The sequence below is a fragment of the Vombatus ursinus genome, unplaced genomic scaffold (genome assembly GCF_900497805.2).
Source record: "Vombatus ursinus unplaced genomic scaffold, bare-nosed wombat genome assembly UNPS02009205.1, whole genome shotgun sequence".
Classification (NCBI taxonomy): Eukaryota; Metazoa; Chordata; class Mammalia; order Diprotodontia; family Vombatidae; genus Vombatus; species Vombatus ursinus.
The window spans coordinates 58,703,935-58,721,388 of record NW_020948983.1 but is presented as its reverse complement, the minus strand read 5'-3'; the positions used below and the strand labels follow the sequence as shown (position 1 = coordinate 58,721,388).

The following is a 17,454-nucleotide window of genomic DNA, read 5'->3' as shown; positions in this document are numbered from 1 at the left end:
ACTACACTGCACAGAACAGACATGTTTTTTCCCAACCCACAGACTTGACCATCTGCTAGGGGAGGCAAGACAGACATCAATGTAAACCAAAAAAAAAAAAACCCATACCATGATGATACAAAAGGGCTGTAGTATTCTGGAAAACATTTAGCAACCAGCTCTCTGTGGACACACTTTAATTTACAGGCCAAGTAATCAACAAAATAATAAATCAAGCCCTGATCTGTAGGTTTGCTGGTTTCCAAGGTGTAAATGCTCACAATGAAAAGTTATTAGTCCAACTCTTGGGAGCTAGTTCAAGTTGCCTCCAAGACACCCCTGAAAAAAGAGCGTTGAGTAACGGATATTATGGGACTGCACTAGGCTAAGCCAAAAACAAGACTTGCCTAAAAGAGTTGAGTTTTGAACCACAGGGCCTCATGTTCTGCATCAATGAAATCCAAAAAATCCACTAACCAACATATAACTGAGGGAACGAAGGAGTTTTTCTGCTGTATATCCTATTAGTGTTTTCTTATTATAACAGTAGGAGCCTGATATAAAGCTAATTGATGTCAGTGGGTAAGACATATGTGTATGCGTGTATATGTGTGCATGTGTGTGTTTTGTGCTAACAGTGCTATATCCAGCTTTTCCTGGGCAGGGTGGTTTTGGAGGCTGTAATCTGACCTGAGGCATGTCCACAATGCTAACGGGCTATAACACAACAATTTGGGGGAGGTGGTAAGGGGTGTGCCCATATGTGGACACATCCATACCCAGGGCTGGCCCAAGGCAAAACTGTGAAGTTCAGTTGACCCTTTCTGCCCTCCCCAGTGCTTCAACACCCCATTCTCCACTTTCCCCATTCCACCCCTCTTTACAATCCCAGGGTCATCTTCCTCTCTCTTCCCTTCCCTCTTACAAAACTTCCATTGGAATAGGATCATTTATTTCTAGGTATCAATGAGTTTCAATAGTGCGTCCCTTCCTCCAAGGGCACTTCCCCTGGATTCCAGATGTCTCATCCTTCATCAATTCCCTAGGGTCATCAAACAGGTGGGGGAGATATTTCTGAGCAGCAGTGCCACTGAAATTATACCATATGAGGGAAGGGCTGTTAGGCCCTTCCGTTCCCTAGCAATATAAAGACATATATACAACATGCATATGAGTATGCATGTGTGTGTGTGTGTGTGTGTGTGTGCTTGTTTTCCTGCCTGACCTTTCCCAGAGTAGCTAACTAGTTGCAGAGACCATGAATCTCTCTTAAATAATAAATCAGCTAAAATTTATATAGTGTTCTAAGGTTTACCAAGTGCTTTATATGTATTATATCAAATAGTATAGCCCCCTACCCCTCTTAAAGGAGGGAAGAAGTCCCTCTGTGATAGAGACAATTAAGAAGTCTTTGTGATCTTCCTACAGACTTTCCCACCAATCTGTAATTTAATTTGCGAAATAAAAACAAAACACTCCATACAGATTTGGTGTCAAAGGTTGAAGAGCTACATAACAGCCTGTTGAGTTCATGTCTGTAGTTAAGACAAATTAATTATTACATGGAATTTCTGCTTGACCCTGAGGCTAAGTTATGAATGTTTTATATATGATTTAAAGCATTCCTGATCATTGGTGGAGAAAAAAGGGAGCACAACAGTTAAGTTCCTTTATGAAGAGAAATGCAATCCCAAAATGAATTTTGCCTCTGTGTATATGTCTGAGTTATGGACCAAACACAGATGAAAGACCACAGTAAAGAAGAAAAACTAGCCAGTTCATTAATGAAATGCAATGACCACCTCTGCACTTGGGTTGTCCTGGTTAATCCTGTTAGTTTGAGGTTTCTTTGTTTTGCTTCATTGGTTGGTTGGTTAGTGTTGGCTTTTGATTTTTTTTGGGGGGGGGGGATGTTTTGGGAAAAGTGAATGTTTACCTTTACTAATTCCCAAGAGAAATTAAACTACATATTTGAATTCTCACAAATATTTTTGAATTTCACAGAAGTTTAGCTAAGTTCTCAGGTACTGACCCCTAAAAGGAAGCTAATGAGTGAGTTACTCTCAAAATAGAAATACAATTATAATGCTGATTCAAGGATTTCCTAGGTTTTTTCTTCTGCTGTTGACAGGACCTACTGTTTGTTCTTTTTTTTTTTTTTTTTTTTTTTTTTTGCTTAGGCAGTTGGGGTTAAGTGACTTGCCCAGAGTCACACAGCTAGTAAATGTCAAGTGTTTGGTCTGAGGCCGGATTTGAACTCAGGTACTCCTGACTTCAGGGCCTATGCTCTACCCACTGCACCACCTAGCTGCCCCCTACTGTTTGTTCTTAAGCTATGGTGATGATCCATCACTGCAATCTTTTTTGGATGCTTCTTCCTGGCATGAAAGTAACCTTGGACTCTGAAAAGACATGCCAGCAGAGGGCCAGCACCGATAAGTCCTACTTAGCTGGAATGGCTTTGAGGAAGCCATTGATGGACTTATCTGAGGACTAGTTTAGCAAAGTTCAGAGACTTGTCACTGGAAGGCTAGCCCACCAAGCCATAAGTTTTTTGGTTTTTTTGTTTTGTTTTGTTTTGTTTTTTAACCACAACAACTCATGAAACCATCTACTGATCTGTGGAGGAGTTTTGAAGGAAGCTTCCATAAAGATACATTATGGGTCTTTTGAAGCACTTAAGTATATGTGTGTGATGATAACAACTCACATTTATATAGCAATTGATGCATTTTTTAAAAGTCCATTCATGTACATATATTATCTTATTTGATTCCCCAGCACTTAATAAGTATAGCGTTTAGCAGGTAGTGAGTGTTCAGCAAATGTTTTTTCATTCATTCATTCATTGATACAGCAATCCTTCAAGACAGGCAAAGCTTTAAATACTTTACTGATGAGGTCAGAGAAGAAAAGAAACCTGTCTTAAAATCACACAGCAAGTTAGGGACAGAACTAGGTCTAGAACCCAAATGTCTTCATTCCTCATCCGGTGATTTTTGTCACAGCCTGAAAAGTGTGAGAAATATTGATCCAATCTGTTCCCCATCTTCCCAAAAGAACCAAACCAGCCCACCAAAGAAGAGATTACTCAACCTCCCTAACAACGAGCTTGAGTATGTGGCAGCTCTGGATACCAGGGAGGTCTTATTTTTGTCGGACCTGAATCCCTCCCACCACCCTAGGTGAGCTCAATCCTCAGACTGGCTCTCCATGTGTGGAGAGGGTGTGAACTCTTGACTGTGGTTTTCTGTCTTCTGATTTCAGTGACAGTGAAGAGCAGGAAAGCACCAAAAAAGATAACTCAGCTCTCCTGAATTTCCACCTTAAATATGAAGCTGACATCCTTTTCACCAGGTACGAAATCATTCTCCTTGAGACTCCCTCAGGTCCAAAAGGGGAGCATCATACCAGCAGCTCACAATTGTATCACAGCCTGAAAGAGACCCAGATGCCTCTAATGGGATAACATAGCAGAAGAGAATAAAGTTGAAGGGCATAGGGCATCCTAATAGAAAAATAAGAAGTTAGAAACCCCAAGTCCGTGTGGCTAGGCAGGTGCTGGAACATGGAGTTTACACCATGAGGATTTGTAGAGAAAAGAGAAGATGTGGTCCTCATCTTTATGGATCATCCAATTTAATGGTAGCAATAGAGTCCCTTCCCCTAGAAGCTCAGTCTAATGAAGAAGATAATGTTTCCATCCTCGGGCAACAAAGTCTGACTGGGAAAATAGGTCACATACAATAGAAAAAAATCATTTAACAACACTTAACAAAGAAACATTCAAATAAATACAATTAGCAGACGATTAGCCTGGCTCCAAAGCACCCAAGGACTCAGGTTTCTTTTTCTCCTACTCCCAGACCCTCGTCCTCAGTTCCCAATACCTTCTGGAGAAGTCCTAGCTAGGCACCAGCCTGAGGTCCCAGATCTCTGTAACAGGATAGAAACAGATATAATATACTTAAGGCACCCTAAAGGAGGTCCGTCTGCTTAACTATATATCTCTCAGTCTCCATCTGTGTGTGTGTCTGTCTGGCTGTCTGGCTCTCTCTCTCTCTCTGTATCTCTCTCTCCCTCTCTCCCTCCTTCCCTCTCATGGGATGGCCTGCCCTGACCCATTCTGACTAACAATTCTGTCCAACTTCCCTATAGAAGTTCCAGCCTGAGCCGCTATGAGGTCAAGTCCAACAGCTCCTTGGAGGGTTACAACAGCATTGGCCCTCCTTTCCAATGCACGTTTACGGTAAGACTACACAGGAGCAGGGAAGGAGGTGAAGGATGTGAAGCTGGGGCCATCTGGAAGGGATGTCTGGGGTCTGAGCTAATGCTGTCCCAGTACAGCAGTAAGACCACTGGCCTGGGATTCCATAAATTAATGTTCCGGTCCTGTCTCTGCAAACGTGTGACTCTGAACAGGTTCACATTACCTCCATGGACCTCAATTCCCCCAGAACAGAAAGATGTATTACTGTCCTACCAATTGCAAATGCCTGGTGTGAGGAAAGAATATTTGTGAAAGTACTTTGGAAAAAAATATAAAGTACTATACCAAAATAATGCCTAATGATGTATTTAGATGATCCAGATGGAGGCATCACTTGGCTAAGGTCACACATTTAGTCTAGTCCCTTCATTCCAGGGGTGGGGAACCTGCAGCCTCAAGGCCACATGCGGCCCTCTAGGTCCTCAAGTGCGGCCCTTCAACTGAGTCCAAACTTCACAGAACAAATCCCCAAATTTATTTTGTGAAGCTTGGATTCAATCAAAGGGCTGCACTTGAGGGCCTACAGGGCCACATGTGGCCTCAAGGCCACAGGTTCCCCACCCGTTCTAGGCCCTAAGATACCAGTAACCTATTGATAACAGTGATAAGTACTGACATTTGCATAGCCCTTTAAAGTTGGCAAAGCACTGTCTACTCAAAGAGGGGGGAGAAGCGCCAGAGAGGGAGAAAATTTGTTTTGGAGATATATATAGATATATATAGATATATCTATATATATATGTGTATATATAGAGATATATATGTATGTATATGTATACATATATGTGTGTATGTGTGTATATATATATATATTTTATTTATTTTTTTTTTTTGGTGAGGCAATTGGGGTTAAATGACTTGCCCAGGATCACATAGCTAGTAAGTATCAAGTGTCTGGTCTGAGACTGGATTTGAACTTGGGTCCTCCTGACTACAGGGCCAGTGCTCTATCCACTGAGCCACCTAGCTGCCCCAGGAGAGAATTTGGAACCAGAAATTTTTAACAACTTTTTTTACATGTTATTTGGAAATATTTAATGAAATAAATAAAACTATACTAAAAACAAACAAAAAAATAAAGTTGGCCAAGCACATTACAGGCATTATCTCATTTGAGCTCTAAGAGATTACAGGTATTACTATTTCCATTTTTCAAGTGAGGAAAACAGGACTCAGAAAGATTCTGAGGTCACTCACACGGCTCCCAAGTACCGGGTCAAGATTTAAATTCAAGTCTTCAGGGTTCCAAGTCCAGCACTTCATCATCCACTAAGCTATGCTGCCTCGAAAAATAAGATCAGAATCTCAGGGTGATATGACATGTCTACAAGTATGGTTTCCAAGACACGCGTCCATACTTCTGAAATCTCATCAAAACACAATATTGTTGTCCCTCCCCACCCAGCTGCAAACGTTGTTGTATTTGAAAAATCCTCCAACAGTGGAGAAAGTAACTAGCTTGACTTTGATGTTCCTCAGTTTCCCCATGTGCATTGAGCTTAGAGACATATCCTTGTTTCTATCTTTTGCTTGGTTTCTGTGAGCTGTCTTGGGAAGAACAGCTGCTTTAACAGTTTAAGCAATCAGCCAAATCAATCCGATCTCTTGATTGGCTTTATATATCATTCTGTTCTGATTTTATCCATCAGGTGGTTTAAAAGCCTTGGTTGTGCACCTAATGTGTGCCCAACCCTGTGCCAGGGGCCTTCTAAAAAATGAAATACAAGTAAAGGAGAAAAATAATAGCTGATGCTCATGTAGCCCATTGAAAAACAATGGTGGATACAGAGCTGTCCTGGAAGCCAAGAAGACACGAGTTCAAGTGCTGCCTTGGATGGAATATTGGCTGTGTGACACAGGACAAGTCACTTAAACCCCTCAATTTGCTCTAGGCAACACACTTAACTAAACTCTGATTTTCAGAGAAAGTATTAACTTCCCTTGGGAAAGAAAGTTTCCCCATCTGAGTGGTACCTATTCCAATGAAATCACAAGGCTAGTCCCTATCTAGCCCTTTAGTTTACAAAGTGTTTTCTCATGCATTATTTCATATGAGCCTTACAAGAGCCCTATAAGATAAATAGTGTATTATTATTCCCATTTTACAGATGAAGAAACTGAGACTCAGAGAAATAATGACTCTCCAAAATGGCACAGCTAGTAAATGATAGAGTCATGTCCCTACTGATGCCTTCTGACTCCAAAGCCTCAAGTCTTCAAGTTATTTAATCTAATTGGGGGTGGGGAGCTCAAAATACACGAAACAATTAGAAGCATTAACAGTTAAATTTATATGATGCTGACTCTAAATGCAATTGGGGTTCATAAGATTGTAGATTTGGGGTTGGATGGGACCTAAAAAGTTATCTGATCTAATACTCTCATTTTGCAGATAAGGAAACTCACAAAGGAAATGACTTACCCAAGGTCATATGGGGGGAGGGGAAGAACTCAAGTCTAGGCCTATAAGCTGGGGGCTCTTTTCACGGTATGATTTCTCCCAGAGCTCTAAGAAGGGAAACCCATCTGTCTAGGGAGAGGTGAGAGGTAAGGGTAGACAAGTAAAGGAACTCAGCTGTAGAGGCCTCAAAAAATCTGATTACTATGATAGTAATGGTGGTTGTTGCTGTGTTTAAGAGGCAGCATAGCACAGTAGGTATTCAGAATCAGGAGGATCTGGGTTCAAATCTTATCTCCAATACATACTGACTGGGTGACCCTAGGCAAGTCACTTAATTTCTCAGTGCCCCTAGGGAACTCTTTCAGACTCTTAAGTGAAGAAGAAGTAAATCTACATTAGCAAAGAAAGTTTTTCACTAGGACCTCTCTAAACCAAGAAATTATAGAAAATGCATAGATGGGCTATAACACAGTTATCCCATGTTGTACAATAATGTCATGTTATTAGCTGTACAACTTGTTTACTCAATGGAAAGGGAAACAGCAGCAATTAAGGACCACATCTCAGTCTATAGACATCATGGTCCTATAATGCTTCCTCATTAGACTAATCCCCACTCTTCCCCCAGGGCTTACTATGCTAATACCTCTTCCCTCTTTTTTTCATAGATCCTAAACTTGGGATTTTTCCCCGTAGATGGGGTCACAATTAAAATCACGGTCCCCATTGCGACAAGAGGAGGGAGCCGCCTCCTAATGCTGAGTGACTTCTTTGTGAATCAGGTAATGATCTGCCAGAAGCCCTCTCTGATAGTCTAAGGGGGGCATCACACCTTTCCCCAGCAAGAACCTTGCCCAGGGAGTAAGGTCCCTGCTGCTCCCTTTCCCTCCCTCTCTGGAGTGCCAACATACAGGTCTCTTCCTGGGTTATTTCACAGGGTAAAAATACTTCTCCCTTCATCAAGGGAAGAACACTGTCTGTCTGATGATCCTGGTTGTAAGACTGCATGCGTGTCTGTTTTTATGTGTCTGTATAGGAGAATACAACATGCAACATCTGGGGGAACAATACTGACTACCGACAAGCTCCCACTGAGGAGGACCTGAGTCACTCACCACAGCTGGTAGAGACCCTCCCATGGAAAGAGGGGTGGAATGTAGTAGACTCAAGAGCTCCGTTTCCTGAGCATAAAAGCTGTTTTTCTCATAGTCAATAAGTACTAATTAAATGCCTAGTAGATCTCCACCCTATGAGGAATACACACAATAAATAAGGAGAGAGCACTGTGGGCCAGTGAAGTCAGAGTAAGATTTGTGGTAGTGATTGGATTTAGGTTAGGCTTTAGCATGGGTAAGAGACAAAAGGAAAGAAGGGCAGATATTCCAGTATTCTGGAAAGGGTAAAAAAAAAAATCTGCACATATATATGTGTAGATAGATAAACAGATAGATATACAGAGAGAGAGATACATATATCTATATATAATGTACACATATATATATCTCACATGTACAAAGGGACTTCTGACCTTTGTAATATTCATAAGGTAGATAGGAAATATATCATTAGTTTATTTTCTAGGTAGGGAAACTGAGGCACAGAAAGAGAATTTAATTCAACACACATATATTTATTAAGTATCTACTACGTATAAAGGGACTGCAAATTAGGACTACCACTGAAATGATAAAATAGGTCTCCCAACTCAAGTACTTTGCTCCTTCCTTAAGGCAGCAAGGACACAGTGAATAATGACCCTGGCTTAAATAATGAATCTGGAGCTATTCTGAGTTGCTTAGCATTTCTGTGCCTCAGTTTCTTTCTCTGTAAACTGAGAATAATAATAAGACCTACCTCAAACCATTTCCGTGGGATGAAATAATACAGGTAAAAGTTTTCAAACTTTAAAGTTGGCTATTATTCTACTATGTCAAATACTACCAGTCTTGTCCATCTGGAATCCAAGAATAAAGTAGACTTTCCTCCTCCAACACAGTCCTATGGGGGCCATCAAACTTTACCACAAAAGTATCCATCCATATGCAAGGCCAGCCTGGTTTATGGGACAGAGAGATCATAAGCTCCAGAATCTCCACAGTCTGATGTTCTGATTCAAGTCTCATGCCCTGAGATAGATTACATCTAGCCTGACTCTGGGGTTCTCAGATGCAGGAAGAGTCCTTAATTTTAATAACTGAGCTAGTCATTTCTACCAATTTACAATAGAGAACTGCCTGAACTATAGGCAGAGGTGAAAAATATGGGCTACCCAGTCTTTTGATTCAAAATAAGGGATCATTCAATATTAGTGGCTGTAGGATGGTAGGTCTAGTCTGAGAGACAGTGACCTTATCGAGGCCTTGTACAGAGTAGGCTCTTAATAAACACTTGTGGAATTCAATTAAACTTGCCTCCCTTGGGTTCATCTTTTTTCAGAACCATAGCAATTCAGATGTTGTTTCAATCCAATGCAACGTGAAGCTGGCTATCAACCAAGAAATGAGTTTCCACCTGCTGGGGAATCTATGGCTGAAATCCCTCAAAGCAGTAAGTGGTCAAGTCCATCTCTGACTTACTCCCCATCCTTCGGCTCCCCTAATTCAGCTAAAGAATGAAGAACCTACAAGAGGATTTAATCCCTCTCAATTTCCAAAGAACAGAACCCCTCTCTAGGTTCTCTCTAGATAAACGGATTGGTTATCCAATTTGTGGGTTATTCTTAGCTAGTATTTCATGGCAAACCAGCCTCTTCCAACTTACCCCTTTCATCAATTCTTCCTCCTTCCTCCCACTCAATGACAACTTAATTGAACAATCAACATGTAGTCAATACTATTGTAGCATATGCAAACAACCCAATCTCTGTGCTAAGCAACTTATCTTCTAACAAGGTCAACAAGTTATAAATATAATAAAATGAAATATCAGTACAGAAGCCAGCACAAAGCAATGTTAAGTGCCAAGCAGGTGGTCCAGAAAGGAAATGCTATAGGAGGTCAGAGGAAGAAGGGCTCATTGTAAACTGGGACAGTAAAACAAAGCTTCATCAAACAGGTAAGACTGGCAGAATATAATTAGGCAGCTAGATAGATATGCTACCTAGATAATTACAGAATGCCTTCAAAACTAATGGAAATCTTTTCTAGCTTATCCATCACTCTGGATTATCCACTAAAGTGGTATATGTCATTGAAGTCTGGCTAGCCTTAGATATGTTCTCCTTATCCCTGGACCCCAGTGAATTCTCTTCAATCCCTCACCATCCTCATTCAATAGATAAGCTCCTACCCACTGTAGTCTACCTAATACCACAAAGTTCTCTTGGTGAAAAATAAATGCCCATATGTGTTGAATTCAGGGTAAGAGCTAAAGACCTCAAAATCAAATGGAAGTGGGCCAGGGTAGGAGAGCTAGGGAGGGGCCCTAGTGAATGCCAGGTGGCCAAAGAGAGAGTTAGCAAAATGTGGAGTGAAGACAAGGGCTGTGGATTTCCTTGTCACACTTCACCCCAAGAAGAGGTAACAAGTTTAATTATTGGCTCGGGGCATAACATCCCTGATACATAAATCATAGAATGTTTAAAGCAGGGAAGGTCTTTAAACAACATTTACTGGTGGACAAAGTGAGTCCCAGAAAAGACTCACTCAAGGTCACACCAGATCAATCAGTGCCCTGGAAAGAACACTGAACTAGGAGTCACAGGACCTAAGTACTCCCCAAGTATACTTGTACAAATGGTGACTTAATCTCTACCAGGACCTTAGCTATTTTTCATCTGTATGTAACAGTCATTACACATTAATAACTGAGCTAGTCATTTCTACCAATCTACAATAGAGAACTTCCTGAACTATAGGCAGAGGTGAAAAATATGGGCTACCCAGTCTTTTGGTTCAAAATAAGGGACTACAATCATTACAGTCATTACAGTCATTACACGGCAACATCTGCTGAGCAACATGTGAAATAAAAGGGTTGGCCTAGATGACCTTGAAGGTCCCTTCCCAATCTCAGTCTATGATCCCAGATCTGTCATTCTCTCCCTCAGTGTCACTAAAGAAATCAAGTTTCCATTGCTGCTTTACACCCAGTATTTGGATCAAACTGGCAAATATTAAGCACCCATTCTATGCCCAACACTGTCCTGGCCACTGTAGTAAAGCAACCTGACAGCCCTTCATCTGGGGCAATTGAGAAAAGTGTTGACTCTGGCAACCACTGGTGACCCATCTGGTGAGAGTAGAGGAAGGGAAGAATGAAGAAGGCAAAACCCAAAGAGCAACAAACACAATTCCAACAATACAAATAAAGAAAATATAAATAGGCACCAAAACTCTGGTCGAGCTAGACGGCACCAAAGGATCTATGGCAAAGTACACATCCCTTCTCTTATCATCAGTCAGCTACAAAAGCAAACACCATGTGTAACTGGTTCCAGTCATTCTGCTACGTGGCACTATTTTCCAATAATATACCTCGTGTGAGGGTTTATTGAAAAGTGTCTTGTATCAAAACGTGTGTATTTGTTTTGAAGGAGAGGCACAGAAAAGTAGCCATTATATTGGGGGGATCCTTATCTGGCCTCCTAGGACACGGAGGTGGGCTGGGGGTTGGAGCCTTTCTGTCCAATGCCAGACAACAACATCCCTGTCTCTGGGCAGCTCAAGTTCAAGTCTTTGAAAATCAAAGTCAATGCGGCCTTGCAGCGTCAGTTCCAGAGCTCCTTCATCTTTCGGGAAGAAGATCCCAGCCGGCAGGTGAGCTTGTGGGGGAGGAGGGAGTAGGGAGGGACTCACTGGGACAGAGGGGTGGCAAGACAAGATCTGGGAGTTCTAAGCCTGAGAGGTGGGCCTGGCCCACTCCAGACTCCACCTCCAGACCCAGGCTAGGCCTACTCCATCCCAAAAGGCAAGGCCACAAGGGCCAAGGGCCCAAGAGGTCAGGACTACTCTACTCTTCCCATCCCCACTCCCACTCCCCCGGAAAGGCCAGCAAGGCAGGGTAATCTCTTAAAAGCAAATTTAATAATGCATTGCAGGTTTTGCAAACCTTAAGGCAATCTATAAACTATTTCATTATTTCTCTTCTCTATTTTTCTGGGTCTGTCTGTATAATCAGTTTTCTATTAGTTGGTGAAATAAGAAACTCCATTCAGAATGTCCAGTAAAAAGTCATGAGGGTGGCTTCTTAACTCATCTCCCTGTCCCTCACCCTATAAAATGAAAACTTAAATCCATATAAATGCATATTATGTGCTCCTTAAAAGTTATTTGAAGGTTGATCACTTGATATGGAATGTTTACAGGAAATTGCTGTTTTAAAGGGGGGATCTGATACTCTGAATCATTGTTTTGGAGGTAAATCCTTTTGCTTTGAGCAAAGTACAAACGTCTGGCCAAGGACTTGCATAAGGGGATTTTACGATGACAGTGATGATGATGATGATGATGATGATGATGATGATGATGATGATGATGATGATGATATGAAGGGCTTGAAAAGAAATCTGTCCTGTCTGCTGAACCCCACCCTCAAGCCTCTGGTGCCCAGGCCACCTAAAAAAGGAGACAGAAATCAAGAGTCGGGGCTGCCTCCAGAACCTGGCCACTTGAGGACCATGCAGTTCTGCTGCCCTCTCCTGGCTTTACTTAGGAAGCGAGGCTCTGAAACTCAGCTCATCGGCTATTCTCACCACCCACAGTTTAGTTTTTGTTGTTGTTGTTGTTGTTGTTGTTTTAACAGGGAAGTAGGGGAAGGGACTTTTTCAATCATCTTCATGTATTTAGTGATCCTCTCCCTTTCTCCCAAGGGGCTATGGGTGTCACGGGGTGGGGGTAGAGAATAAGGCTTTCTGGATACTTTGTCTTTCAGAAAATCAACCAAAATTATCAAGGACCTAATCTTGTACCACACACAATAAAGCATACAAAGATGTATAAGATAAGGCCCCTACCTCAATCCCAATCTAGTTGGGATGGCAAAATATAAGAACAGTGTATGAAAAATTTTAAGTATGTTAGTGTTACACATAGCAAAGGAGTCCACATTTAGAACTGAAAGGGATCTTAGAAGTCACGTGATCTAACTCCCTCCATTTACAGATGAGGAAACTGAGAGCCAAAGAGGTTAAATGACTTGCCCAAAGCAATCCCAGTTCTGCTAGTAAGCAGCAGACTCTGACTCCAGGGCTCTGTCTACTATACCAGTCTGTCATGGTAGACATCACCACCTCTGAAGACGATGAGGATAGTGGCAGATGACTTAATGGAGAAGGGAGGACTTAAATGGGCTTTGAGGAGTAGGTAGAATTTAGACAAGTGGAGAGGTACAGATAAACAAGTCACATTGAATAGGACAGTGAGGATGGACATTACAATAAAAATTAGAAGCCAAAATTACTAGTGTTAATTGGAATTGGGGTCTTTAGAGCCAGCTCTCGATAAAATTGTACAGTTCTCCAAGTTTGTCTTTTCTGCTCTCTGCCTCCCCTTTCCAGAACCCATACTACTGGGTGGCCTTGGGCCTCAAAGCTCCAAAATCAAAGAATAAGGAAGCTATTTTAAGGAAGCTTTCTCAGTAACCTCACACACACATACATTCACATATACTTCCCATTTGACAACGACAGCCTAGAAAAGAGTCCTAGGTAATGGATAGCCAGAGATAGATACTGCCAACCTACAGAGAACCTTTTTCTGGAAGGTACTGATCCTTGGGGGCTTGAGGGATTGGGTTCCCTACTGGTTGGACCAATGGAGGAAGAGAATTAGACTCTGGTCATGCCAGTCTTTTTAGCATTTTCTGTTAGGATAAGGACCAAATCTCATTCCCCATCAGACTGGAAGATCCACAAGGGCAGAAGCTGTGTCTCCAACTACGAACAAGAGTGTTTTGGTAATATTCAATTAATGGTGTTTCTTGGCTGTTGTCCCTTTCAGATCATATTCGAAATCTCTAAGCAAGAAGATTCCCAGATCCCAATCTGGATCATCATTGGAAGCACATTGGGAGGCCTCCTGCTCCTTGCCCTGCTGGTCCTAGCACTCTGGAAGGTGAGGAGCTTGGCTGCAGGCAGCTACTGAGGTGGCACAGGCTAAAGATAAAAGAGAATGGGGAGCTGGAGAGCCTGGGCATTTTACCCTCATCAGCTGTCCAAGATCTAAACGAGCTCCTGACCTCTTGAGTACTTCCTCCCCAAGAGACTGAGGTCAGACTCTCCATCTTTCCTCCATAAAACCCTTACCTGCTGCTTCTAGCCCATTATCTAGGCTCTTGAGTTGAAGATCATATGCTTCTAAGTTTGATAGAATTGTAGAGCATCAGAACTGAAAGAAACCTTAAGGAGATCAAGTTCAACCCCCTCATTCTACAGAGGAGAAGACAGAGAAGTAAAGAGATGAGCCCAAAATTACAAAACTGGAGTAAGAGCAGGGACTATAGCCCGTGTTTCTTACATCTTAACTTCATCTGAATCTTTTAAATTCAATTCAACTAACATTAAGGGCATTAAAGTCAACTTAAGAGATTCTCTCCTCCTTTAATGGACTCTAATGAAAATTTTAAGTGGATCAAGTTTTCCTTTAGTGCCCTTTCGTTTTCTATTTCTCTCTGTCTCCCTCTTTCTTTCTGTGTCTCTGTCTCTGTCTGTCTCTCTCTCTCTCTCTCTCAATGCTCTTGAACTATACCCAGGCTGCCCCAGGTAACCCCTGTCATAGCCTACTCACCCCCTCCTTCCCATAGTTGTTCTTCCTACCTTTCCCACACCAAAACTCAGCAGACCTCTGTCCTGCCTGAGAGGTGGGAGAAAGGTCATCTGGTAAATTAATTCATACCAAATTGTTAATGGCTTAATGTGTTCCCTCTTTCCAAGGAATATCTGAATTTTAACTGTGCCTTCAATGCTTTAAACCAGTATAGTGAGGAAGACGTGAAATGGTGAACGTTTTAGTTATTGTATCAAGGCCAATGAATGAAACAGTGGTTTGGGAGACAGGGGGCCTTTTTTTAGGCTCCTGAAATCATACCACGTAAACATGTGCTTAATTCTATCAATGTTTAGGGTTGGCCCTGCTTCCAACCACTGATTCTTTCCATTCTTCACCACCACCCATACCCACACCCACCCACACACCTCTGCTGCACTACCTCCACCACCACCACCAGCCCAAAGCATTCCTAATCCCCAAAGTTAACTTGCTTGCCTAAATGAAGTTCCTTCATCAATAATAATCCCTTACAGTTCCAATATTCCACTTCCACATATATTGTCACATTAGATCCTCACAATACCACTGTCAGACTAGATAGGATATTATAATCTTTATTTTGCAGATGAAAAAACTGTCTTAGAGAGATTAAGGGACTTGATCAAAGTCACACAACTAGCAAGGTGTCCATGACTAGAATCCTAGTCTTCCAATTCCAAATCCAATGTTCTTTCTACTACATTAACAACTGTTTATTCAGAGTTTCTGAAGGATCCAGACCTGTGACAGGAGGTGGGGGTAGAGGGAAGAAGAGAGGAAAGGCAGAAATACATCAATATTAATTCCTTTCAAACAGCTTACAAAATCATTTGAGAGACAGCAAATGTAAATCAAGATGGAATTAAGTACCAACTTGTACATTCAACTAAAGGAGAATCTGGAAGGGACTGCCATTGTGAGTAGGAGGCTTCCTGGGAGATGAGAGAGGTGAATGGGGCTTTGAAGGATAGCAAAAAAGTGAAGGGGTTAGAGTGATGGAGTCTAGGCCAGGATATGGAGGGAAAGTAGACTATATCTTGCCTATGGTTAATGAAGGTGGGGGGTGTTGTTCCCTTTCAATACCCACAGCTCGGATTCTTTAAAAGTTCCAGTCGAGAGAGGAAAACAGAACAGGAACCCAATGCCAAAGTGCTGGAATGAGGCTTCATGTGGGTGTGATTCAATGGGGACGGGACGGGGGTGCACTTTGTGTCTGCGGCCTGTGGAGTGCCCATCTGACCATCTCTGGACCAAGGGGAGAAGAGAAGAGGCATCCCTTTTCAAATGATGTCATCTCAAAGCATAAATTCCCAGGGTGGCTGCAGTCCTGCTTTCCCCAGAAAGGTACTTCAAACTGGTTTTTAAACAACGCTGCTCTACCTGAGCCTCGGCAGCTGAGCACACACACATACACACACTGCTCCTGCCTGGCTTATCCAAAGACCCAGCTCTGTCTTAGCAGTGTCTCAATTTAGAGATGCTTTGGGGGAGCATACCTTTCCCAAGGTGCCAGGATGCAAGCAATTCTTCTTCATCATCATTATCATCATCATCAGACGAAACCTGGGGAAGAAGATTCTAATGACCACTGCTGGTGCTCCATCCCCAACACTAGGCTGTGCAGAAAATCTGAGCAGTGTTGTAGGAGGCATAAAGATCTGGTGTGTTCATCTCCTACCCACCTGAAATTCTGCTGATGGCTCATCAATCGTCCCACCCATCCTGCCAGCTCCTGATTTTTTACCACATTTTCTCCAAGCTGGATTGGACAACGGCAGGTGGAAGGCCTCATGAGGTTCCTCCCTACCCCTGCCAGATTAACCCAGAGCCAAGGGAAGTGCTACATCCCAAGGAGCAATTTATCCCAGGGAATAAGGTTTTGTTTTCTACCCCTAGCAGTTATGGGATGTAAAGACTCGGACAGGCAGGGATTTATGTAACCAGCCTCAGCAATCAGAGAGGCAGGCTAAATACAAACACAAATACACACACACACACTTCCCTCCTTACTCCCAGCTACTGTTAAAGATGCTTTAGTTTCTCAGTACCTCAGAGGGAAGAGTTTGGATGATGCAAAACATGGTGCTATGAAATCTACATTTCTGGTTTTCCTACTGACAGCCTACAGGAAGAAGGTATTGGAGTTGGTTACCGGGGAGGAGTCAAATCCCAAACTCTGCTCTATGTACCTGACAGTATTCGTTCATTTGGCAACATATCCATTCACTACAGCCAAGCTGTGGCTTCTGCCAACCCCTTCTCTACCAAACCCCTAGAAGGATTCCACTCATGGTCCTGCCAATCCCAAAGATACAACCAGTGGTCTAAGAGAGAAGAGTTTTAGCAGAGATATTTTGATTCATCATCTTCTGAATGCACTGAATAAAATTCTTATCAAATTAAGCACCTTAATGTACAGAGTTCAGTGTCCAACTACATATTCAGGAAATATTTACATTTGAGACATTATGAAAAAACCAGTTTGAAGCATCTTCTACAAACTGTGTGGCTTCATAAGTGTGTGTGTGCAAGGGAAACTGACAGGTATGTACTGGCTGAGTCCACCATGAGGCCACTGAGCCAGAAGCCACCAAGGCCAACAAGTCTAGGCCTTCTTTGTGCAAAATGGAATTATTTATGCCTTTTGAACTTATTTTTGATGTGAACAGGGGGATGTGGGGGAACCAAGAGCATCTGTCCACCTGTTACATAGTACAATCTTTACTGTCTTAAATATTTTTGAGAATTAAAAATATAATGTTTAAAATACCAATAGTTTTGATCTAATATCCTGTGGTCAGGGTCCTTTCTATCAGGATGACCCTGACTCCATCATTTTTTTTCCCCTATAGGAGGAAAGACATAAAAAGGGCTGCCAATTTCCTTACTTTTAACAAAGCTGCAGAATCTCTGAATTGGATGGCTGCTCAAAGGTCATCTGTCATCTGTCTAGTCCAGACCCTCATTTCACAGAGCTGCTATGCCCAGCGTCAGCTCTGTTCTCCAGTAAGGACCAAGATGGCAAGGGGGCTTTAAAACCAAGCCACATAAGAATCAAG

General features: G+C 42.2%; 1 protein-coding gene across 1 annotated transcript in view; it reads left to right on the top strand.

Annotated features, from left to right (window-relative positions):
* Positions 1–17,105, top strand: part of ITGA11 (integrin subunit alpha 11) — a 197,392-nt gene extending 180,287 nt beyond the window's left edge. Inside the window, exons 23-30 of the mRNA XM_027851835.1 lie at positions 3,247–3,336; positions 4,138–4,228; positions 7,319–7,432; positions 7,687–7,773; positions 9,087–9,197; positions 11,312–11,407; positions 13,589–13,702; positions 15,485–17,105. Of these exons, the coding sequence (XP_027707636.1) occupies positions 3,247–3,336; positions 4,138–4,228; positions 7,319–7,432; positions 7,687–7,773; positions 9,087–9,197; positions 11,312–11,407; positions 13,589–13,702; positions 15,485–15,556 (775 nt within the window). The 3' untranslated portion in view covers positions 15,557–17,105. The remainder of the gene's footprint in view (positions 1–3,246; positions 3,337–4,137; positions 4,229–7,318; positions 7,433–7,686; positions 7,774–9,086; positions 9,198–11,311; positions 11,408–13,588; positions 13,703–15,484) is intronic.
* The last annotated feature ends 349 nt before the right edge of the window (positions 17,106–17,454 follow it).